The sequence below is a fragment of the Schistocerca nitens genome, chromosome 7 (assembly GCF_023898315.1).
Source record: "Schistocerca nitens isolate TAMUIC-IGC-003100 chromosome 7, iqSchNite1.1, whole genome shotgun sequence".
NCBI lineage: Eukaryota > Metazoa > Arthropoda > Insecta > Orthoptera > Acrididae > Schistocerca > Schistocerca nitens.
The window spans coordinates 317,536,099-317,562,956 of record NC_064620.1 but is presented as its reverse complement, the minus strand read 5'-3'; the positions used below and the strand labels follow the sequence as shown (position 1 = coordinate 317,562,956).

The 26,858-nt window shown below is 37.5% G+C and overlaps 1 protein-coding gene across 2 annotated transcripts in view; it reads left to right on the top strand.

Moving 5' to 3' along the window:
• Nucleotides 1-26,858, top strand: part of LOC126194676 (uncharacterized) — a 660,760-nt gene that overhangs the window by 615,762 nt on the left and 18,140 nt on the right. For both annotated transcript variants that reach the window (XM_049932877.1, XM_049932876.1), the window contains exons 10-11: nucleotides 25,050-25,230; nucleotides 25,742-25,912. In XM_049932877.1, the coding sequence (XP_049788834.1) occupies nucleotides 25,050-25,230; nucleotides 25,742-25,912 (352 nt within the window). The remainder of the gene's footprint in view (nucleotides 1-25,049; nucleotides 25,231-25,741; nucleotides 25,913-26,858) is intronic.

The window sequence follows — 26,858 nt, the reverse complement described above, 5'->3', positions numbered from 1 at the left end:
AACCCTGAGCCTTGCATTTCACAGTGGTTTTCAGAGTAATGATGTGTGGTGCAGATGTAGGAAAGCAGAGATGATGCTGAGACATTTTTCTTCTCTAGAGAACTACCAACATCATATACTTAGGGAAAATATAAAAACTAAATGGAATAAAGTGAATGATGTAACTCTGGATGCTGCAGAGAAAAGAATCTGGCATGAATGGGATCCGGCTTCTTCCAACCCAAGACACAGGGGTTAATGTTTCTTTAATAATTTACCACATAAAATTTTGCTGACAATATTTTATTTTACTCTAATCAGAGTATTTACTGCGATGAATATATGCAAGAAATTGAAAGTCTGGTGCTAAAGGAAAGATGTGTGTGACAAGTTGAACCTCATAGCTAGTCTGGGACGTGAGGTCAGATGATGCAATTGCCAGAACACTTCCCATAAAAGACAGGAGCTGGTTTCACATTCTGATCCAGCTCTCAGGTTTGACCTGTCACATACACTCACATAAATTTTAATTGCACTAACACTTTTTAATAATACTATTACCATAAAAATTTATTTTGAAAAATACATTTCTCCATCATTCTAGAACCATAATCCTTCCTTAGTTTGCTAGTATGACTCAAATATTTACAAATGATTTGTATGAGATTGTCAAAATTTATGTCTTATGAATACTTAAAAACCATTGAGTCACATATTGTGTGTAAGTTGGGGAGCTAGGGCAAATGAGTCTAAGTATATGAAATGTGATCAGAAAGTAACGGCAGTTTTTTTTAAGAATCTTTCTTTATTCATCATCATTAACATCAACTTTGTCTCCTCCATCATAAGCCCCCTCAGATATAATACACTTGTGCCAGTCCTTTCTGCAATCTTGGAAGTAATTCTAGAACTCACTCTTTGTTACAGTGTTCAGCTCCTTCAACAATTCCGTTTTTGTCTCATCAGTGGTGGAGAAATGATGTTCTTTCATTGTTCCCTTCAGCCTTGGGAACAGAAAGAAACTTCAGGGGCCATGACCAGCAAATACAGTTGCTGAGGCAATAAAATAGTGTTTTTTCTTTCTTTTTTGCCAGAAAACCATAAAACCATGAATAAGCATTGAGGTGTGAGCAGGAGTATTATCATGATGTAATTTCCACGAGTGATTTTGTGACAGATCTGGTCATTTTCTTTGGATTGCTTCATGCAAATGGCACATAACTTCCAGGTTGTATTCCTTACTGACCGTATGACCATAATACAGGAACCTGTGATGCACTATCCCATTGTATTCCAAGAAAACAGTGAGAACAACCTTCGTATGTGTTTGAAGTTGTTGAAATTTTCTGTTCTGGCTCTTCAGGTGTGTTCCTATGGGCCGATTGGGTCTTGGTTTTGACGTCATACTCATATACCCGTATTTTGTCACCTCTTAATCATTGTCAGTTTCTTTCAGCAATTCCTGATTGACTTCTACGCAACATCACTTTTGATCAGAATTCAACAGTTTTGGAATGAACTTTTGTGCTACATATTTCATGCCCAAAACTTCCAAAAGAAATTGCTTGGCATGAGCCAGAGAACATGCCAATATCGACAACAACATTTCTGATGGTGATGAAACAGTTTTCCAAAACAATTTTCTTTATTTCTTCCACATTGTCAACAGTAATTGATGTGCTATGGCATTCAAGGCAGTTGTTGTATTCTATGTCCTTTTGACCCTTTTTGAAAAGTTTATACCACTTGTAGACTATTTCGCTATTCATAGTAGATTCACCCAAGCTACAGTCAACATTTTGAATGTAGTGTTGCAATTTATTCCATTTTTCAAGCAAAATTAAGTACAAATTCTTTGATCCATCTTTTTCTAAAGTAAAAATTCCCTGAGCACTAGGAAACACTCGCAAATTTTTTGACTGGGGACAACAAACTAAATATTTCAAAACAGCTGAAAATGCAAAGATACATCAGGAACATGTGTACCAACAAAGTAAAAATACCTAAATAAATAAATAAAATTAAAAAATTGAAAACCAGGCTACAAAATTTAAAAAAATTACCATTACTTTTTGATCACATCACATATATCAATCGGCATAAGCAGTTGCAGCAGACATATTCTTTAAAGTATGCTAAAACCAATTATAACAAGTGCCAATCTAGTCTTACTGGTAATTCTGAATTACTTTATTGGGATATATATTAGCAGAAAAACAAGTACCCAGAAAAGAAATAGTGTTCTTTCCTCTATACTGCTCTACTACTAATTTTATTTTGCACTTCAGACTAAGTGCACAATGTAAGTTCAAAACGTAACAGGAATTTTGTAACTTTACATCTTGTATTAACATGATTCGTGTGATTATTTCATTATTATGTTATTAAACATATCTGAAAAGTATGTGTATAGTGTTAGCCATTGAGGATTGCCACATGTTGAAAAGATAAAGTGCAGCACAATTTTAGAAATGTTGAATATTGCTTTTGGTGAGTCTACTATGTGTAAATCAAGGGTTTATAAATTGTATAAGCATTTTAAAGAAAGCTGTGAAGATGTTGAGGATGATGAGTGCCCTGGACACCCCCGCACATCATTAGCTGATGAAATACACATCTACGTCCATATGCTGCAAACCACATTGAAGTGCATGGTAGAGGGTACTCTCCAATGAACTACTAATTAGATTATTTACTGTTCCATTCATATGTGGAACATGGGAAGAATATTTAAATCCCTTTGTGTACACTGCAATTAGTCTAATATTGTCTCTGAAATCCCTAAAGGGATGATACATAGGGGTTATTGTGTATTCCTAGATTCATCACTTAAATCTGGTTGTTGGAACAGTGTTAATAGGCTCTCTCTCAATAGTATGAGTCTATTTTCAATTGTGTGCCAGATAAATTTCTTTAGCATCTCTATGACACTCTACTATGGGGAAAGAAAACCTGTAAGCATTCATGCTACCCTTCTTTATAAAGGGTTCATATGAGTTTCATGTACTACAGTAAAATTCTAGGATGGGTCACATGAGTGTTTTGTGAGCAATCTTCTTTGTAGACTGATGGCATTCTTCTAGTGTTATATGGGTGAACCAAAGTCTGCCACCTACTTTACCTACAACAGATTCTGTATGATCATTTCATTTCAGATCTCTTAAAACTGTCACACTCACATAAAATAAGGCAATGGCTGCCACTCACTTGTAGTCAACTGATGTGTGGCACATAGACACATGTAACAGAAAACAGTTTTCATTAGCTTTCAAGCTCTTTGGGTGTTGTTCTTCTGGAAAGCGCGCGCGCACACACACACACACACACACAAACACACACACACACACACAGACACAAGAGCACTTCCCTAGGCTGATGGATACTGGGAGAGTGTAGGGAAACACACACACACACACACACACACACACACAAGAGCACTTCCCTAGGCTGATGGATACTGGGAGAGTGTAGGGAAAGATACATGAGGCAACAGGGAGGTATTGGGATAGTTTGACTCAGGAATGGGAAATACAGATGACTCAGTGGCTGCAAAATAAAATTAAAGGTGTTCTGACAGGGTAGAGCAGGTAAGAGCTGTAGAGAGAGGGAGAGGGGGGGAGTGGGTTAAATGAGAAGAAGGCAGAGATGGAGAGGGAGTTAAAGAAGGGAGAAAGGAGGAGTGGAAAGGGGGGAGGGGTAGATAGATAGATAGAGACAGTGTGAGTGTGTGTGTGTGTGTGTGTGTGTGTGTGTGTGTGTTTGTAGGGGGGGGGGGGGAGTGATGATGGGTGGTGCGAGAAGGCAGTTCATGATCTGAATGGGGAAGGAGTCAGTTTTACAATGACAGAAGAGAAAATTCAATGATAAAGTGACCCAGTGGGAAACAGGTTAGTGGAGGTCTAGGCCAGGAGGATTGTGAGAATGCAAGATATGCTGGAGAGATGATTCCCACCTGCATAGTTGAGAGAAACTTGGGCTGGAAGGGAAATGACTTTAACAGATGCTTTACTATGTACACTATTTGGATACTCTCTGCCAGCACAAACTTTCTGAACCACGCAGCTAGAAATGTCTCTCCAGCATATCCTGTGGTCACACAATCCCCCTGGCGTAGGGCTTCACTAACCAATTTCCCACTACCTCATCTGAACTCTTCCCTTTCTCTTTTTTCTTCTGTCATTGTCAACACCACTGCTTCCCCATTCAGATCATTTAATGTCTTTTTACTACCACTCTTCCTCCACTAACTCACAAGTGGGCATTCTCTCTCTCTCTCTCTCTCTCTCTCTTTGTTCCTCTCCATATCCATTTCAACCCCTCTCCCTGCTATCTCTTGGCTCCTCTTTCCAGTAACGCCCCCCCCCCCCCCCTTAGCCCCGCCCCTTTCCAACTGTCTCACTTTCTCTGTCCCCTCTATGGTTCCCTCTTTGCTTCCTCATTTTTTAACCCCCTGTCTCCCTGATCTCCCTTTCTGTATATCTCTTACATGCTATACCACTCAGAACAGCATCCGTATTGTTGTGCGGCCATTGAATCTCTGTCTTTCCAACTCCTGCCTCATGCTATGCTGCTATTCCCATCTTGTCTGTGCATCCTTCTCTTCCTCTTGTGCACGTCCATTAGCCTAGACACCTGCTCTGAAAGATCAATAATCATTGTCACAATATTATGAAACAGAAAGTTGCTACTCACCATATAGTGGAAATAAATGCTGAGTCGCATCTCTGCTATATGGTGAGTACCAACTTCCCTTTTCATGTGTGTGTGTGTGTGTGTGTGTGTGTGTGTGTGTGTATTCTTTCTATGCACCACATATCAGTGTTTGGTGAGTGGTTGCCTTTCCGTTATTTTATGTATTGTTCCATCTGGGAATTTACATTATTGCCATAATTTGTTGCCCCCCAGTATTTGTATGAATTTGCCAGTTGCAGTTGTGACTCATTGATATTGTGGTCATAGGATATTAAAAGTCTTCATTTTATGAAGTGCATAATTTTATATTTCTGAAAATTTAAAGCAAATTGTATATCAGTAAACATGTTTGAAATCTTGTCAAGATCTGACTGAATATTTGTGCAGCTCTCTTGAGACATTATTTAATTATAGATAACTGCATCATCTGCAAAATGTTTCTGGTTACAATTTATATTCCCTGCAAGGTCATTAATATGCAGCATGAACAACAAGGGTTCCAACACACTTCCCTGGGCCAATCATGCAGTTGCTTTTATCCCTGTAAAAGATCTCCATACAAGATAACATACTGCATCCTCCGTAGCATGAAATTCTCAATCCAGCTATAAATTTCGCTTTCTATCACATTGAATCACACTTTTGATAATAAGCTTAGGTGTGGTACTAGTCAAATGACTTTCAGAAATCATGAAATATTGTGTCTACCGTACTGCCTTGATTCATGGCTTTGAGGAAGCCATGTGAGAAAAGCTCAAGTTGGGTTTCACATGACTAATGTATTTGGAATCATTGCTGGTCTGCATTGAAGTGTTGTTTTATTTGAGAAACCTCTTTAATTATGAACTCAGAATATGTTCTAAGATTCTACAACAAATAGATGTCAATGGTATTAGATGTTAGTTTTGTGGATGACTTCTATTACCCCTTTAGTAGACTGGTGGACCTGTGCTTCGCGCTATCTATTTTCCACAGTTTTCTGTTCAACTAATCTATGATGTATTATTTTTAAAGAAGGGGCTTATTCAGCCACAAATTTGGTATACAATCTGAAAGGAGTCTATTAGGATCTGGTGCTTTGTTCATTTTTAATGATCTCTGCTGTTTCTCTATGCCTCTAACACTAATATATACTTCACTTGTTTTGCAGTGGTGTGAGAATTAAATTGGTGGAAGATTCCCATCTTTTCCTTTGAAAAACAGACATTTGTAAGTGGAATTCAGCATTTTTGCTTTTGCTTTGCTACCCTCATTTTCAGTTCCTATCACCTCCATGGGTGTCTGGACACTAACAGCTTTTGTATATGATCAGAATTTCTTTGGGTTTTGTGAGAGATCTTTGGATGATTTTTGTTGTAATCATTGAAGGCTTCATGAATTCCCTCTTGACACCCAAACATGTTTCATTCAACATTGCTCTATCTGTAGCACTATACTTAATTTTACTATACAGTAGGGCCCATTTCTTTAGAAGTTTTCTTATAGTGGCTACATACCATTGATGGTCTCACACACCACGAACTGTTCGGCTAGATATATATCTGTCAATGACATGGTCAACTGTTCTTTTAATCTTGAGCCTTATTTCTACTATGCGCTCCTCCCCAGAGCTGAATGTTTCTAGTTCCCTAGTGTGGTGAACATGCAAATCCTTCTATTTGTTTTAGTTGCTCTTTGTACTTTGGTACTCATTGTTACTATGACTGCCTCATGGTCACACTGATATCAGTTTCAGTGTTGACATCCTCAAAGGGGGTACAATCGATTTCTTGCCACTAGATATATGCTTCCATCACGAGTGAGATTTTGAGGTTTCCAGGAAAGGCCTTTAGTAATGTTTCACAGGATGTCTTGTCATGCCCATCACTGACAAAACTGTATTTATCCCAATTGACTGTTGGATAATTAAACTCTTCTTCAGTGATTACGGTTTGATTAGGGAACATGCATAATAGTGAACTTAGGTTTTCTCCTAAGTTTTCAGTTACATCACGAGTTGAGTCTGGTGGTTCGTAAGGGGATCTAATTATGTAAGTATATGGTCACCATTACACTGACAAGGGAATGATGCAGTCTGAAATACTGGAAACTAACCTGAAACTTTTGTCACAGGAAGAAAACACCAAAAGAAATGCACTGACATAATTGTAGCTGCTAACGTACACTGCAAATATTTTTCAAAAAATGTTGCAGTTACTCATTTTCACCACATGAAGAACCACTTATAACATTGGTTTGTACAGCCCTTCCTGCCTAGCATGCAAATTGGGGAATAAGCACATGAAGCCATGACAAGATAATGTAGCACCATGTAGCATGAAATGCAAAGTACACACATGGAAACTATAAGCACTTAAACCATAGCAAAAATGTTTCAGATCACAAAGGTTTTGAATAGCTCGAAGTTCATATTGATGTCTAAGCTGCTGTAGATGTAATTATTGCACATGTGGCTAGAAAATTGAGACAATGTATGATGTTACAGCACAAGTTAGTTTCATCAAGAAGGCTTTTAATTTATTGAATAAAATATGAGAGTGTTTTGATAGGTCTGGTAATAGTTACTCACCCAGAAAGCCCAAGTTTCAGGTTAGGGAACAAGGAAGAAGTGACTTGGGGCTAAGTCTGGTGAATAAGGTGGATGAGGAACCAGTTCAGAGCCCAATACATGATGTACTTTTACCGTTGTTATCACTGATGTGTGGGATTGTGCATCATCCTGGTGAAAGAGCAGATTTTTGTGTGCCAACCTTAGTCTTTTTTTTTTTCCAGCCAGTGCAAGTTTCAAATGATCCAAGAATAAAGTACAATAGAATCCAATTATAGTTCTGCCTGTCTCAAGTAATCTATGAGGATTATTCCTTGGTAACCCCCTCCCCCCTAAAAAAAAAATAAATAAAATAAAATAAAATAAAATCTGTGACTATCACCTTACCAACTGAGAAAATGGTCTTTGCCTTTTTAGTGCACTTTCACCAATCTTTGTCCATTTTTGTGACTCTGGTGTGTAATGATGGATATAGCTTTTCATCAAAAGTCACAAATCAGCTCAAAAAGTCTTACAGATTGCTATTAAACATTGCCAGACATTGTGTTGAAATGTTTTGCCAGATGTGCTTTTGGTAGCCTGCAAGAAATCGTGACACTCACCTCACACACAGCTTTTTCGTAGCCAGTTCTCTGTGCAGGATATTATATACTTGGTCAGTTTATATGCCTACAGTCCTAACAATCTCATGAATTTTTATTCAGTGGTCTTGCATTACCATATCATGGGTTTTGTCAGTGGTTTCCTTTGTAGTGACCTCAATTGGATGGCTGGAGGACACTTCATTTTCAGTGCTTCTCTGGCTACATTTAAATTCATTAATTCAGAAATAAATGGTCTTTAATGATGGTGCGAGTCCACCTGAACTATATCCAAATCTGGTTTGATTTGTGTGGTGTCCAACCCTTCAACTGAAAATGTTTAATAAGAGCAAAATACTCAGTTTCCTCCATTTTCAATCACAATTGGCTTACAGACCAATTCAGGTGGCTGTTAACAATAAACTAGATGCTGTACATTGTTGAAATTCTTTATGCAATCCATGGAACAATCAAGCTTAAGTCATGAAGGTGCAAAAAAATGTTTCATTCTTTGATAGAAACTTACCAGACTTACCAAACCACCATAGTATAGTACACCAATTCCTGTAGCACAGTTCTTATGATAATTTTGAATAATGTACCCTTTACTAACAATGAAAAAAATTCCTTGTTTGTTCACTGCAATCGTCTCAAAAATGTAAAGTATCTGTTGGATGATGAAACTAAACAGTTTCTTTACATCATGCACACCTGATAAAAGAAAAATCAATACATTCAGGCATGTCACTGTAATTATTAACTTTATTTAGGCAGAATTGGGATGGAGTCAGAAATGGTTTTTGCCATTCTGCACATAGTGCTACATACCAGGCATAATTGCTCAAAATTGTAAAACACAGTGATGTTAACAGACAATTCACAAATGACTAATGTTCAACAATAGTATTGGATGGTATGATTGTCTGACAATTTTCTAAAAAATGCTTTACACTGTGGAAACATTTTGTTATTGAGAGGCTGAATGGCAGTATTAGTTCTGAGTGGCATCTGAATTACCTGAGTGAAGTAAGACCAGACATACTATGCTTCAGTGAACATCGACTAATTGAAAGTAAAATAGGTAATGTTGCAATGAAGGACTGCAAACTAGCTATTTACTTCTGCAGATCTAAATATAAGGGTGGTGGCATTTGTATATACACTCCTGGAAATTGAAATAAGAACACCGTGAATTCATTGTCCCAGGAAGGGGAAACTTTATTGACACATTCCTGGGGTCAGATACATCACATGAACACACTGACAGAACCACAGGCACATAGACACAGGCAACAGAGCATGCACAATGTCTAGTACAGTGTATATCCACCTTTCGCAGCAATGCAGGCTGCTATTCTCCCATGGAGACGATCGTAGAGATGCTGGATGTAGTCCTGTGGAACGGCTTGCCATGCCATTTCCACCTGGCGCCTCAGTTGGACCAGCGTTCGTGCTGGACGTGCAGACCGCGTGAGACGACGCTTCATCCAGTCCCAAACATGCTCAATGGGGGACAGATCCGGAGATCTTGCTGGCCAGGGTAGTTGACTTACACCTTCTAGAGCACGTTGGGTGGCACGGGATACATGCGGACGTGCATTGTCCTGTTGGAACAGCAAGTTCCCTTGCCGGTCTAGGAATGGTAGAACGATGGGTTCGATGACGGTTTGGATGTACCGTGCACTATTCAGTGTCCCCTCGATGATCACCAGTGGTGTACGGCCAGTGTAGGAGATCGCTCCCCACACCATGACGCCGGGTGTTGGCCCTGTGTGCCTCAGTCGTATGCAGTCCTGATTGTGGCGCTCACCTGCACGGCGCCAAACACGCGTACGACCATCATTGGCACCAAGGCAGAAGCGACTCTCATTGCTGAGGACGACACGTCTCCATTCGTCCCTCCATTCATGCCTGTTGCGACACCACTGGAGGCGGGCTGCACGATGTTGGGGCATGAGTGGAAGACGGCCTAACGGTGTGCGGGACCGTAGCCCAGCTTCATGGAGACGGTTGCGAATGGTCCTCGCCGATACCCCAGGAGCAACAGTGTCCCTAATTTGCTGGGAAGTGGCGGTGCGGTCCCCTACGGCACTGCGTAGGATCCTACGGTCTTGGCGTGCATCCGTGCGTCGCTGCGGTCCGGTCCCAGGTCGACGGGCACGTGCACATTCCGCCGACCACTGGCGACAACATCGATGTACTGTGGAGACCTCACGCCCCACGTGTTGAGCAATTCGGCGGTACGTCCACCCGGCCTCCCGCATGCCCACTATACGCCCTCGCTCAAAGTCCGTCAACTGCACATATGGTTCACGTCCACGCTGTCGCGGCATGCTACCAGTGTTAAAGACTGCGATGGAGCTCCGTATGCCACGGCAAACTGGCTGACACTGACGGCGGCGGTGCACAAATGCTGCGCAGCTAGCGCCATTCGACGGCCAACACCGCGGTTCCTGGTGTGTCCGCTGTGCCGTGCGTGTGATCATTGCTTGTACAGCCCTCTCGCAGTGTCCGGAGCAAGTATGGTGGGTCTGACACACCGGTGTCAATGTGTTCTTTTTTCCATTTCCAGGAGTGTATATTAAAACAGGTACTCTCCTAACGAATGTAAACAGTGAAGCTGCTACATTGCCCATAGCTAGAGAAAAAGACTTTGAAGTTACTGGTATAGTGACAGAGGATTTTAGTGTGTTTTGTGTGTACAGATCACATTGTGGCAATATTAGCATCTTTCTGAAAAAAATTGCTAACTTATTGAGAATGAATATGAAGAGAAACCTTATTGTATGTGGAGACTTCAACATTGACATGGTAAAAGACACAAAAATAAGACAGGATTTTGAAAAAGTGTTAATACAGCACAACATGAAAGTAACAATAACTGCACCAACAAAGTGAGACAGTTATTGGCAACATAATTACTAATATGTTTAATTATGAGTAACATGTAGTTCAGACAGAAATATCTGATCATCATGGACAATTAATCAGATTTTGCAGAAGTAATGACACAGTATCAGAACCAAAACGAACAACCAAAGAAACTAGGATCATCAGTGAACAAAATATCAACATCTTTAGAACAATGTTAAGTAAGGAAACCTGGAATGGAACCCTACAGGCCCAGAGTGTAAATGAAAAATATGATGCATTTTTTTCAACAATTAAATACCATTTTATGTAGCATTTCCCAAAGTAAAGAGACAAGAAAGGCTGAAAGATCAAACACAGTGGATTACCAGTGAAATACTAGAACAGCGAAGGAAGCTGCAGGATCTGAGACAGATGGGCAAAGCTGAAAAATATAAAATGTTAAAAAAGATGTATAGCAAAACAATAAGAGAAGCAAAAGCAAGAGCAATTGACACCACCATCGAACTCAGAAAACAAGGCAAAGGCAGCTTGGAATGCAATTAATGCTGAAAGAAAGGAAAATGATGGGTCAAACAAAGAAGAAGGTATTAAGTCAATTGAAATAGACAACACAGTGGTCACAGATGGTATGGAAATAGCATACATACTGAATAATAACTATATCATTGTAGTAGAAAACTTAAAATTGGAAAGAAATAGTCAAAAACAAAAGAGCATTAAGGAACCAAAAAGATCATGTAGTACAGTGTTCTTAAGACCAGTCAAGGAAGATGAACTAAGGAAACCTATACAGAAATTGAAGTCTAAGAAATCAGCTGGTGATGATGAAATATCAAATCGTGTAATAGAGCTGGTAAGTGAGCAGATAATAACACCACTGCTGAACATAGCAAACTGATCTTTCAGATATGGATTTTTTCCAGAAAAACTGAAGATAACGAAGGTGATGCCAGTGTAAGAGAAAGGAGGTAAGGATGACCCCAACAACTACAGACCAGTTTCACTTGTATCAGGTTTCTCGAAAATACTAGAAATGCTTATGTATACCAGATTAATTAATTATATGAATATAACTGAGAGAAACATTCTACGTGGAAAAAATATATCTAAAAACAAAGATGATGTAACTTACCAGATGAAAGCGTTGGTATGTTGATAGAAACACTAACAAACACAAACACACACACAAAATTCAAGCTTTCGCAACCCACGGTTGCTTCATCAGGAAAGAGGGAAGGAGAGGGAAAGACGAAAGGATATGGGTTTTAGGGGAGAGGGTAAGGAGTCATTCCAATCCTGGGAGGGGAAAGAGTTACCGTAGGGGAAAAAAAGGACAGGTTTGGGCCAAACTCTTTGCCTTTACATATCTCTGCCTGTGTCTGTATATGTGTGGATGGATGTGTGTGTGTGTGTGTGTGTGTGTGTGTGTGTGTGTGTGTCTATATACCTGTCCTTTTTTCCCCCTAAGGTAAGTCTTTCCGCTCCCAGGATTGGAATGACTCCTTACCCTCTCCCTTAAAACCCATATCCTTTCGTCTTTCCCTCTCCTTCCCTCTTTCCTGATGAAGCAACCATGGGTTGTGAAAGCTTGAATTTTTTGTGTGTGTTTGTGTTTGTTAGTGCCTCTATCAAGATACCAACACTTTCATTTGGTAAGTTACATCATCTTTGTTTTTAGATATAGATTAGTTAATTATTTGGACAAACATAACATTCTCATGCCCTCACAACATGGTTTCAGAAAGGGTAAATCTACAGAATCAGCAGTTGCCAGTCTATCAGAATACATTTTACAGTCCTTAGATGAAAAGAAAGGTTTTCTCTGCAATGTTTCTGGATCTTTCAAAAGCATTTGACGCCATTGACCATGAAATGCTGATACAAAAATTAGGCAACTATGGCATTCAAGGGCAACCAGGTGAATGGATAAAATTATACTTATGCAACCACAAGCAGTACATATCATTAGGAAACTCATACCAATCAGAAACCAAACCCATCAAATATGGAGTGCCGCAGGGTTTTGGTAATGGGGTCATTGTTATTTAATGTGTTCGTTAATGATATAGGTGTTGAGGAGGAAGAAAAGAAAATATTGTATGCTGATGATGTGAGAATACTAAAAAGTGACCAAAATATGGAACAGCTTGAGAGAAAAGCATACATATCTGAAAATGTCACAGCTCAATGGCTGTTGGAAAATGAACTTGTTAGAAATCTAAAAAAGACTATGTATGCAGTGTTTAAAAACAAGGAGAAGGCTGTAGACATGGATTTAGAGGTTGATGAAACAAGGCTGGAAGAAGTCGAATCTGCTAGATTCTTAGGTATTCTTGTGGATAATGAACTGGGGGAAAAAAAAAAAAACACCATACCAATAATGTCTGTAAGAAACTGAGCTCTGTCATATTCTTAATGATGCAGCTGTCACAGTATTCAGACAAGAACAGTGTATCATGGACTTTTCAAACCACACTTCCAGTGTGGAGTGACTGTGTGGGGAAACTCAAATAAACAAGAGACAAAACGAGTGTTTACATTACAAAAAAGCAGTTAGGACCATTTTAATAAGAAAGACCTCTGAAACATGCAGAAACTGTTTCAAGAAGTTAGGTATCTTAACTTTTTATCGTTGCAGGTATACAAAACAATAATGTATATCACAAAAGGTAGTGAGGACTGTATTACAAATGCTAGTGTACACACCCACAATACAAGAAGGGAGAATGAAGTATGGAGCATACCCCACCGACTGTGGCAATGCTAGAAAAAGGACCCCAATACTCTGGTATCAGACGACTAAAAAGTCTGCCTAAAAACCTGCAAGATAGTGTACTTGACAATGACTTTCCAAAGAAACTTAAAGACTATCTCATTGAAAAATAATTTTACAGTGTTGCAGAATACTTATGCCATTAAATTTGTATATTCATTATCAGTGATGTAAAAATGTAAGCTAAAGGGGTAGAAAAATAAATGATAATGAATGTTACTACTTTGACATGTCCTATATTACATGTACATTTACTGTACACAATGTAATCTTACAGGATCAAATAAAATTCAGTTCAATTCAGTTCAGAGGAATTGTTATGTCAAGACCAAGACTCCAACAAAACAACAAATTAATTTCTGCGGCTGGTAAGAAGATGTTTCAGCTGTAATTGAAAATTATTCTCTACCATTTTTCCAGATTTTGCTACATTGGTTACTATATTTTTGCAACTAGACAGTCCTAATTTGCCTGAAGGTTCATGAAGACAGATGCAAAACTGTGGAAACATTATCCAGTGATATATATTTTTGCCATTCATTGACTGTACAAGTGACTGTCTTTTTTTCACTTGAAATGATATGGTGTGGTTCATACATAGATCTTGCATTAAAACTGACTGATAGCCTTTATTCACAGCATTTTATGGGATAACAAGAAGCTGTGTATTCACTTCAGCTACTAATTTCTCTACAGTATTAACTGTTAATGACATCTGTACACATTTACTTTTAGTAAAATTTGTAGCTTTGTGACTTCATTTTCTATATAATTTCTTGCATCTGTGTACCAGAGGACACAGTCTTATGGATCTCCCTCAGTACTGGCGTACTGAATATCATGAGCAGTTCCAAATCTTTTAAGTAGTTCTTCTTTCACACTTTTTTGAGTTTCATTTTGGCACATATTTCATACTTTATGTAAATCTTTCTTCTATTTATGCAATGTACGTACATTCAGATTTTATGAAACAAAAATGGTTTTGCAAACTGGTACTGCTAAACTTGAAGTGCTTTTTCTCTCCTATGTTTAACCAAAAAATTTACAACTTCTTCTTTGTCACAGGTAACTATTATTGTACATATTTCCTTTGGGTTTGGAAGGTATTCTATTTTTGTTATGGACTTTAACTAGCCCAACAGTCATCATTTGAACCACAATTCACAGAATCATCAGAGTTATTTCCTGTTTTGTCTAATGTTTACACAATTTCTAATGAAATATTGACACCATTTGAATGAATTTTGAAGGAATCAACTAATAAATAACACATATGTCGATCTTCAGGAGAAGTAGATGATTTTGATTGTATAACATGTTCATCTTATTTTATCTTGGCACAAAGACAGATGCTAATAGTAAGCATGTACGAAGAAAACAAAAAGAAAATAAATCCAGTTTTATCTATGTTGTTAATGCTTAGTGATAACGCTAAGGGAACTGCTAATTGTTACGGATATTTAATAAGAGTTGAATTATAGTGAATAATAGCTGCGATCAACTGTCACAGAGAGTAACTGTGACCAATTGTTGCAGAGAAACTATCGATGAGAACTGAAATGCCAATTAAAGAAATACCCCTGCCATGTTGTGCATGTGCTATCTACTACAATTACGGTAGAAATGTACATTTCTCCAGCCATCTGGTGAGGTGCGAATGTGGCAATGTTCAGATTAAAAAAAAAAAAAAATGCTTTCAGTGAGTTTTAGCAGCTGAAATTTTGACACTGTGTTTCTTTTGGTGTATTTTTCCTGTATAAAAGATTCTAAGACAGGTTTTAGCATATCATATTTCATCATTTTCTCATGAGCCTTGTCCAAACAATCTTGCATAGCTTCAATTTACATCCCAGTGGATCTGAATTTCTTGTCTACTGCAATAAATACACCAGTTCCATTTCCCATTTGTCTGTCCTTTTGATACACAGGGTGTCTTTTCAAATCTCCCACATTTCAAAGGCCTGAGGAGAAAACAACAGTAGAAATATTAATGCAGTTTCACCATATGCTAGGGAATCTCAAAGAATATATTTAATAGTCATCAGTACACCTCTACTGTGAACCATTTGTTGACAAAGAATATTGAATCTGTATTCAGTTTATTGCCATTTTCTTTGTTAGATATCCTCTGTCACTGTTGCATTCCCATGAATGGTATGATATGTTAATATAAGAATATTGTCCACTTTGGTCACATACACACAGTCCTTCATGAATACCCACAAGACGAAAGCCAGTGGGGTCATGTCCGGGGCATGGGGTAGCCAGGTAATGGGTCCTTTTTGTCCAGTACAGCAGTTGGGAAATTTTATATCCAGGAACTTGTGAACAGCCATTGACTGATGTGCAACCTTGTTAAAAGACGATATTGGGTTGTAAGTATGAGGTGTGACCTAAAATTATGGGGAATTTTCATTTTTCAAAATAATTTGCCCCAAACTGACTTATGTGGGCTTCTTAGGAATGCTTGTCCGATGTCCTTCGTTGTCTCTTCCAAAACACTATGATGTGTACCGCCAGAATGTACCAGAACAGTTCCAATTCCCCGAAACTTGCAATACCATTCCTTAATTGTTTTCAGGTGAATCACATCTCTATACAAACAATGAAAATCTCTTTGCGCAGTAATTGTCAATTTTGTTTCTGCAAACAATACTACTGCTTGTGCTGCTGTGGTGCACAATTTTTCCTTTGTGTGATCAAGCTGCATTCTGATGACAATAGTTGCCATTCCTGACACAGGAATATAAATCCTTTGAGATGCTCTAGTATATGATGGAATTTCATCATCATATCTCCTGCAGTTTTTTTCCTGGGCCTTTGAAATGTGGGAGGCTTGAAACAGACACCCTGTATTCTTCAATTTTCCTCCAACATCTCACTGCTGTCAATTTTGGCTTTGAACCAGATTTCTGTACTTAGTTTTATGTGAGCTCCCCTGCTTTTAGGAGTGCTTCAAACTCCAGTCTTTTGTTATGATAGTTTTAGCATATAATCACAGAGATTTTAGTTCTCTTGGCTGTAGAGGTTACTTCTTTAGATCTTACATCAATTATATAATTCTTGGTCTCCTATAGCTATTGTTACATGAACCAGAGAGAGTGTCACCTAATATACACAAAATTTTGTGTTCACCATGTATTGATCTTTAAACGTTACTACCTAACTTGCATTTACTTGTGGTTCATCAATGTTGTAGATGCTGCAAATAATGAGAACATCACAAAAATTTCAAGCTTGACAAACTATTTATTGACATCAGCTGATCAACAGAATTGACATCAGTGCAAACTACCGATGAAACTCAGCTACACCGAACTGAACTGCACTGACTCCTGAAGTAAACAAAACTTGACTGACTGCCCCCATGCAGCTTCACTGCATTGCTTTAAATATAATTTTAACAATTGCTACCATTGTTAATTTATTACAAAATGTAACTTACAATTAAAAACAATTTCATCTAAACTAACTGCTGTTACATTTGTACAGGTTATAAAATATAATGTCAAATAACATAATATTTTTATCATATCATCTTGGTTTTATGTGTGAAAATTAATTCACAATCTGATTTCAACAATTGTTTTGATTTTACTTTAATTTCATAATAAGTAACTGTGTGGGTTTTCAAGAGGATGTCGTTATCAGGAGAAAGAAAACTGGCATTTTACAGATCGGAGCGTGGAATGTCAGATCCCTTAATGGGGCAGGTAGGTTACAAAATTTAAAAAGGGAAGTGGATAGGTTAAAGTTAGATATAGTGGGAATTAGTGAAGTTCGGTAGCAGGAGGAACAAGACTTTTGGTCAGGTGATTACGGGGTTATAAATACAAAATCAAATAGGGGTAATGCAGGAGTAGGTTTAATAATGAATATAGCAATAGGATTGCGGGTTAGCTACTACAAGCAGCATCGTGAATGCATTATTGTGGCCAAGATAGACACAAAGCCCTTGCCTACTATAGTAGTACAAGTTTATATGCCAACTAGCTCTGCAGATGATGAAGAAATTGATGAAATGTGTGATGAGATAAAAGTAATTATTCAGGTAGTGAAGGGAGACGAAAATTTAATAGTCATGGGTGATTGGAATTCAATAGTAGGAAAAGGGAGAGAAGGAAACATAGTAGGTGAATATTGATTGGGGCTAAGAAATGAAAGAGGAAGCCGCCTGGTAGAATTTTGCGCAGAGCATAACTTAATCATAGCTAACACTTCGTTCAAGAATCATCAAAGAAGGTTGTATACATGGAAGAACCCTGTAGATACTAAAAGGTATCAGATAGATTATATAATGGTAAGACAGAGATTTAGGAACCAGGTTTTAAATTGTAAGACATTTCCAGGGGCAGATGTGGACTCTGACCACAATCTATTGGTTATGAACTGTAGATTAAAACTGAAGAAACTGCAAAAAGGTGGGAATTTAAGGAGATGGGACCTGGATAAACTGAAAGAACCAGAGGTTGTACAGAGTTTCAGGGAGAGCATAAGGGAACAATTGACAGGGATGGAGGAAAGAAGTACAGTAGAAGGAGGACGGGTAGCTCTGAGGGATGAAGTAGTGAAGGCAGCAGAGGATCAAGTAGGTAAAAAGACGAGGGCTAGTAGAACTCCTTGGATAACAGAAGAAATATTGAACTTAATTGGTGAAAGGAGAAAATATAAAAATGCAGTAAATGAAGTAGGCAAAAAGGAATACAAACGTCTCAAAAATGAGATCAACAGGAAGTGCAAAATGGCTTAGCAGGCATGGCTAGAGGACAAATGTAAGGATGTAGAGAGTTATCTCACTAGGGGTAAGATAGATACCTTCTACAGGAAAGTTAAAGAGACCTTTGGAGAGAAGAGAGCCACTTGTATGAATATCAAGATCTCTGATGGAAACCCAGTTCTAAGCAAAGAAGGGAAAGCAGAAAGGTGGAAGGAGTATATACAGGGTCTATACAAGGGCGATGTACTTGAGGACAATATTATGGAAATGGAAGAGGATGTAGATGAAGATGAAATGGGAGATACGATACTGCGTGAAGAATTTGACAGAGCAGTGAAAGACCTGAGTCAAAACAAGGCCCCGGGAGTAGACAATATTCCATTGGAACTACTGACGGCCTTGGGAGAGCCAGTCCTGACAAAACTCTACCATCTGGTGAGCTAGATGTATGAGACAGGTGAAATACCATCAGACTTCAAGAATAATATAATAATTCCAATCCCAAAGAAAGCAGGTGTTGACAGATGTGAAAATTACCGAACTATCAGTTTAATAAGCCACAGCTGCAAGATACTAACACGAATTCTTTACAGACAAATGGAAAAACTGATAGAAGCCGACCTCGGTGAAGATCTGTTTGGATTCCGTAGAAATGTTGGAACACGTGAGGCAATACTGTCCCTACGACTTATCTTAGAAAATAGATTAAGGAAAGGCAAACCTACATTTCTAGCATTTGTAGACTTAGAGAAAGCTTTTGACAATGTTGACTGGAATACTCTCTTTCAAATTCTAAAGGTGGCAGGGGTAAAATACAGGGAGCGAAAGGCTATTTACAATTTGTACAGAAACCAGATAGCAGTCATAAGACTCGAGGGGTATGAAAGGGAAGCAGTGGTTGGGAAGGGAGTGAGACAGGGTTGTAGCCTATCCCCGATGTTATTGAATCTGTATATTGAGCAAGCAATAAAGGAAACAAAAGAAAAGTTTGGAGTAGGTATTAAAATCCATGGAGAAGAAATAAAAACTTTGAGGTTCGCCGATGACATTGTAATTCTGTCAGAGACAGCAAAGGACTTGGAAGAGCAGTTGAACGGAATGGATAGTGTCTTGAAAGGAGGACATAAGATGAACATCAACATAGAAACACCTTCGAACTACTTCTAGCTATCACTTCTCACAGATCAAATACATGCTCTACAGAATATAACTACAATAATCTCCATTATCTTATATACTCCTAGATTCTATTCTGTCATGAAAATGCTAACACTAACTTATCTATAACTATTATACACTGTACAGTACACACACATACGTATCTAGAAAATTGTCTTTTACTCCCAGAACTATACATTGTCCCACCAATTACCTCCTGAACATCATCACAGGTTCACAAAGCTAATAACATGCACAAAAAAAGTAAAGATTACTTACTAATACAGATTGCCCACAGTGTGTGATGGCCAGAAAGTAGTTTCTTACCAACACTTACAATACTTATTATATACATAGTACACACTTTAACTTATTATCATCCTTATCTCTATCTAGCTGTTGTAACTTTCTCACTATGTTTTACACAACTCATTTCTCATGAACTACACATAAAATGTCCTTTTCACTTATGTTTCTGCTATAGTAGTAACTATTGTCTGAAATGCTTAAAGAATCATTATTTATGCATCTTAAGAGGTACAAAATAATTATAAATTATTGGTCAGTCATTACTGTAAGAAAGTCAAATTTAGTACACAGTTCACATTTTCAAATTATTCCTCAAATAATGTCACTCAATATTCACATTACATATATAATGTCAAATAACATAATATTTTTATCATCATCTTGGTTTTATGTGTGAAAATTTATTCACAATCTGAATTCAACAGCTGGCCGGTGTGGCCGTGCGGTTAAAGGCGCTTCAGTCTGCAACCGCGTGACCGCTATGGTCGCAGGTTCGAATCCTGCCTCGGGCATGGATGTGTGTGATGTCCTTCGGTTAGTTAGGTTTAAGTAGTTCTAAGTTCTAGGGGACTGATGACCACAACAGTTAAGTCCCATAGTGCTCAGAGCCATTTAAACCATTTTTGAATTCAACAATTGTTTTGATTTTACTTTAATGTTGTAATTAGTGACTGTTGGAATTTATTGCTAACATTTGTTCAAAGTATACACACTGCGCTTCGCTAGATTACGTAAATTAAATACACACATTTTCTCAAAAACTGGGATTTCATAGATTTGGGTGGTGTATCTAACAAGAGGTAAATATCTGCGTAATTTATGAGGGTGAGTCAAATGAAAACCTTAAATTTATAATAACAAATCAAAATTTCATGCCGTTATCCTGTAAGTTGGTAAGTGTGCTACAAACAGCATGCAGAATAGCCTGTAGGTGGCAGCATAGTGTAGATGCACACATACTGTCGCAGTATCAGTATAACAATGGCCACCACAGTTGTGACTTGCACCGGGGAAGAACAGTGAATGGCTTTTGCGTAGTGAAGGTGTGAAACCTATTGAAATTCATCGATGAATGAAGGTTCAGTACGATGATGCAGGTTTGTCACAGCAGCAAGTCTACAAATGGAGTAGGAAGTTCACAAATTGCGTGACTTCAGTGGAATATGCTCCTCATCCAGGTCAGGCACAACGAGTTGTAGCTCCACAGAACATTGCAGCAGTTGAAGCCATAGTGAAGGAAAACCGCCGAGTGACACTGAATGACATTGCAGCATGTTTACAGATTAGTCATGGGTCAGCACGCCACATTGTGCATGATGTGCTCCAGTTTCGCAAAGTGTTTGCAAGATGGGTACCACAGTAGCTGACTCCTGTAATGAGAGAATGACATGTTGATGCTCGTGAAGAACTTTTTTGACACTTTGAACGAGAAGGTGATGGCTTCCTTGCAAGAATCATTACTGGGGATGAAGCCTGGGTTCACTTGCACCAACCGGAAATAAAGAGAGTGAGCAAGGAATGGTGCCATTATTCATCACCAAAACCAAAGAAGTTTCCAACAGAGTCATCAGCAGGGAAGGTTATGCTGACTCTCTTTTGGGATGAAAAAGGTGTCATTTTGGAGCATTACATTGGCTAGAGGGACCACTGTCTCCAGTGCATCATACACAGGTCCTAAAAAATTGTCTGTGGCCTGCAATCAAATCAAAACGATGTGGATTGCTGCCAGCAAGTGTCCTTTTCTAACATGACAATGCAAGGCCACACACTGCCCGTAAAACAGTTGCAACAATCACAGACCTGCATTTTGAGTGTCTTCCTCATCCACCATACTCACCAGAGTGATTTCCAAGTGATTTCAATATGTTTGGACCACTCAAAGATGCAATGGGAGGAAAGGAGTTCCATTCTGATGAAGAGGTACACCACGCGGTGCATGAGTGGTTGCGCGGAAAATGAAAAGAATTATTTTCTAAAGGAATTTATGCACTTTGTAAGTGCTGGAGGACTTGCATTGAGCATGGGGGAGATTATGTTGAAAAATGATACAGCTTTGTACCACTTCTGTGGAATTAATAATATTTAAAAAAATATTTAAGGTATTCATTTGACTCACCATCATACAAGCATCGATAATCACAATGAATTGCATAAAAATGAATAATGAAAGAAATTACATCACTGGATAATGATTTGATTCAGTTCAGTTCAATTCAATCTCTTTATTCATCTGTTAAAAATATACATTGTATGGATGTAGTCAATTACAATATAGTATCTTACACTTAATTTGTTTCAAAAACTTGGGTAATAAATATAAATATTTTATATCAGTATACATAAATTATATTACTTTTCCATATTCAGATATTTTTCAGTGTTATAAAAACTATGAATTAGTAAAAACTGTTTAAGATCTACCTTGAATTTATGAAATTCTTTGATTTTCTTTATCGTAGAAGGCAATGCACTGAAAACTATTTTTGGCTGGTAGTTTACACTTTTTTGGTAGAGCTCTCCTTTGTGGGTGTCTCTGTGAAAATCATCTCTGTTCCTTGTTTCATGGTTATGAACCTGATTATTTAATGTTGAAAATTCCTGGTGAGTTTTCAGAAAGCATACACATTCATAGATGTATAAGTCAGGAAGAGTCATTATTTTAAATCTTTAAATATTTCCATACATGACACTCCGCAGGGAACCCCTTTCATTATTTTAATAGCCCTTCTTTGAAGTTTGGAAGCTTGTTTTGCCATACCCGTATTTCTCCAGAAGATCACACCATATCTAAGCAAACTGTTCATATAAGCAACATAAGAATGTACGTCATTCCAAAATAAATGATGGTGTCTGTCTGCACCTGGTATGGCATTTCACCGATGTGAGACACACATTTGTGGCCCTAATATTTAACCTTATGGATCAACTAATTGTGTGAGTTTCCAGCCACAAAGGATTGTATTGCTACTGTTATTAATAAGTGCTCTCTGTTTTCTCTTCGCCAAGTGTGATGACATCTAACTATGAGATTTCCCTTGACACCCACAGCTTGTCAGTTTTTGAAGAAGCAGGTCATGATTAGGAGTATTGAAGGGTTTGGTAAGGCAACAAACGATATCTGATACACACATTCTATTATTGAAACAAGTGCTACATTTAGTGACTAATTAATATATTGCATGGGTTGTGCTGCAGCCTTCTCTAAAACTGTACTGATGGCATAAAATAATAATGTGGGATGAATTATACTTTTCTGTCTGATCACATGCAACTCTTTCAAATATTTTTTAAAACATTGGTAACAATGAGAAAGGTGTTTAGTTACCATTTCATCTTGTCTGCCCTTCTAATGAACTGGCCAAACTTAAGCATAGTTTAACTTCTCTGGAAATTGTCCCTCTTCAAAAGGCTAGTTAACTATGTGTGAGAGTGGATGTGCAATACTGTGATAGACTGTTTTTGTTATTCTAGTTGGAACCTCACCCAAAGTCACTGATTATCAATTTTTATAAAATTATTTGTGTGAAATTTTTAATGTGTGTGCTTTTTCTCTATAGCATTAGTATAATTTCTGTGGTGGGAGTAGCCTCAGCTAATTACATTAGAACTGCCTGTTTTACTGTGTGACAATTTTCCTGTCACTAACATCAGAGAAATTTCCTATTTTCAGGGCAGCCAATTCTTGTTTTACTCAAGATGCTCTTGTCTGAACTTAGGGTTCACTTGATTTCAACAGTCCTAGAGCTTCCGTTCTCTTACTGATCTAGTATATCTTACTTATCACTAAAATAAAGCTGAAATGGCTGCTTGTGAATCTGAAGAATTGCCTTTGACTGAAAACTTCTCTTTTGTCTCTTAACTGTCATTACAGTTTCACTGACTCAGTTTCAGTTACAGTGGAAGACAGTACCTCAGTCTTGTTGGTTTGGGTAATAGGTGGAATACACTGATTTCTCCTATCCATACCACTGATTCACAACTCACGGTAAAGTTGACAACCACTGACAGTCTTCATACTTCCTCTGTGGAAGAAAGAAGCCATGGGACAGGACAGTAATATGGTACCTGACTCTTGGTAACTATCTCAACATACCCATATACAGCAGCTTCCAATTGCTTGACAGTACGCAGGGCAGTTTCCAGCTGTATACAAGCACCAAATAACTGATCCCATGCCTCACAGTGAGGCTGCACTGTGGCTGGTGCAAATTTTTACAGAACAGTAAATAAATAACTCTGAAAAATGGTTGTTTATTCATTTTTAAATTCTGGATTTGTTAAACTAAAAGTATTAACATTTCCCTTTAAATAATAATAAGTAAAACAATATTTCTATTAAGGCAACATAAAAGCTTGGGATCAAAGTTACTGGTTTCTGGAAACTTTATCGAGATTATAGTAAAAAAAAAAAAAAAAAAAAAAAAAAGTGTGTGTGTGTGTGTGTGTGTTGGTACCCATGTACCTTACTGTCTTGAACACTCATATTATAAAAGCACAGACTATTGTAACAGGTAATGCACAAATTTTGAACTGAGCTTACAACTAACAAATACATGCAACAAAGCTTGGTGCAAGATGCAGGCATCACAGTGCCATTTTACTCTAAAACTTATTACAACATCACAAATATTTTTACCTCTAGTTCCGCAGTGAATTTTAGCTAAACTATCAGAGTTTTCTTTCATGAAACAGAAATTATGCAATTTAATGTGAAATACTTTCCTTAATTTTGAACCAAATTAATAATGTTGTAGAATGTTTTTTTTTTTTTTTTTAAAAAAACTCTTTTCATTGAGTTCAGCAATTGAAAAACCAAAATCCTGTTCATTGCAGTTTTAATTATTGTTAATAAATCTGTTATTAACAATATTCTTGAAAGGGGAAAGGGGTCTCATGTGAATGATTTATTACAATACTGAATTTAATTATCATTATATTGTTTAAAGGTCAATTGGTTGATTACATCACAACCTCCATAAAAAATTTTCTCTGGAATAGGAGTGACAAGCAATTGTTTTCTCAAATGATCTCATAGAGAGCATGGCACAAAGTTTCTAGTTTTTGTATGTTTCTTCATAAATGTGTGTCATATGTATCAAAACATTACTAATTATGTGTTTTCTCACTGTTGTGTGCCAAATGTCTCCTAATCAGGCTTCACTTTGTTCTGCAACCATTCTAACATTCTTTTCAGGAAAGATCTGTTACTTATTAGTATGTTCACATTTTGGACAGTACCATTCATAGTAAAGTTTCCAAATATTGAGATATTGTTTCTGTGTTATCTGTCACTATGGAAATCAATAACTTGGAAAAAAAGTATCTGCTCATATAACTGTGGATATTATTTTCTTTAAGAAAATTATAAAAAGACATTATATCAGATTAAGCATTCATGCAGACTGTATATTTGTTCAGGTTAAGCCTCAACAACCACAGCAACAACACTTGCAACGGCAACACCACAGATTACCACCAGGACAAGTAGAAGGCAAAATTATTAACAGCCCACCTGAAAACTCACAGAGCAGAAAGAATTATGAATCAGTTGATATTGTAGTTTATACCACTCAAGAACCTTCACTACACAGGGATTCTGGTATGTATTTAAGTAATATTACTGAGTTAAAGAATTTGGCAATTTTCAAATGTATGAATTAAATTAAATCAAATGCATCTACTAGTTTGACGTATACAATATGGTATGCTAATTTAGTTGTTTCACTTATTTTAGTAAAAGATAAGGGTATGAGCTGCAATTTCTTTTTAAATTTTTAATGTCATTTTCCATTGCTGAACACTTCCACTATATGAAAAGTTGTTGTGTTTACTCATTCCATTGTTTGTGATCCATCCATGGTTTCTCATTATTACAGCAAAATTAATTAAAATTTTGAATCAGTCCATGAGACATACCCAGATGGATTAATTTATTTTGCACTGGTTGCAAAAGGCAAGCATCTCAGTTAAATCCCAGACAACACAAAGTTTAAGATTTTCATATTTGGTAATGTTTGCAACTTGATTTCCTGTACTTGTTCCTGTTAGAGTTTTGTTTTCATTCTTCATTTTATGTTTACACTTTTTCAAGAGTGTGTTTGGTATTGCAGGTATGAAAGCAAGTCACAGTGAGCACAGCAAAAATAGTTCACATACCAGGCATCCTGTCTCTCCTTCTCAGCCACTAAGGTCAGAGGGACCAGATGATACTGATATCATTGTGGAGCCAGTGGATGGCGAAGCTGTCCGTCCCAGTGGTGCCATTTTATCACTTGCACTTGGTAATACACTAAAAACTGGCACCTCTCAGTTTTATTATTCAGAAATAATTTTGTAGTTGTCACCAAAGTGATATTCTTTAATGTATTTTTGTGACAGATATATGATTTAGACATTATGAGTTATAGAAAGTTGAGAATAGAGTGAAGCCCTTCTTTCACATTTTTCTGGGAAAATGGTACTAGTGATAAATTACATTTTCAGCCCATACATAAGTTTTACATTTTATGAGCACATTGGAAGTTCATAATTACTGACAAAAAAATATGGAACTATAGTTTGTTATAGTTTCAATCACGACTTTTTTCTGCCTGATTCTTATTTCATAAACACATTTAAAAGTCTTGACGTCTTAATGAATAATGTAACAGACTGTGGGCTTTCAAAAAAATGTGGCCCTCAACTATGTACCCTCAGACTCAGAGTTGAAATATTAAAAGTTTTGGCTGGTTTCGTTGTCTGAGGGCTGGGATATGTAGTTGCTGCCTTACATGCCAAATAATGCTGATTGTACGGTATACAATATGAATACACATAATGAATTGAATGGGTGAAGTTTACTATCACTCGGCAACTGCAAATTTTGAATGTAACATAGAAATTTATAAATGAAAGATTGCAATTAAATAAAATCTGCAGGTACTATTTTTAATGTGTTTAAATGATGAGTACAATAGCAGAAGTACCTTTAAGAATGCCATTTATTAATGCAAAACTCTTATTGGTGTCTCCCGCGACCATGCAAAAACTGCCCAACAATCTCCAAATATTTCCTGTGACCGCCGGGCATGCCTTCCTGCCCAGCAATCCCCCACTCCCATCAACTCTATCCATTGACTTTGGTAGTCGCCTAATGTAGAAATGAGTGCTGTGATTTTCTAGAGCGCTCCCAACATGCCTCCAAGCCAAGGCACACTCACAAACATTTTCCAACACATATGAAATAAT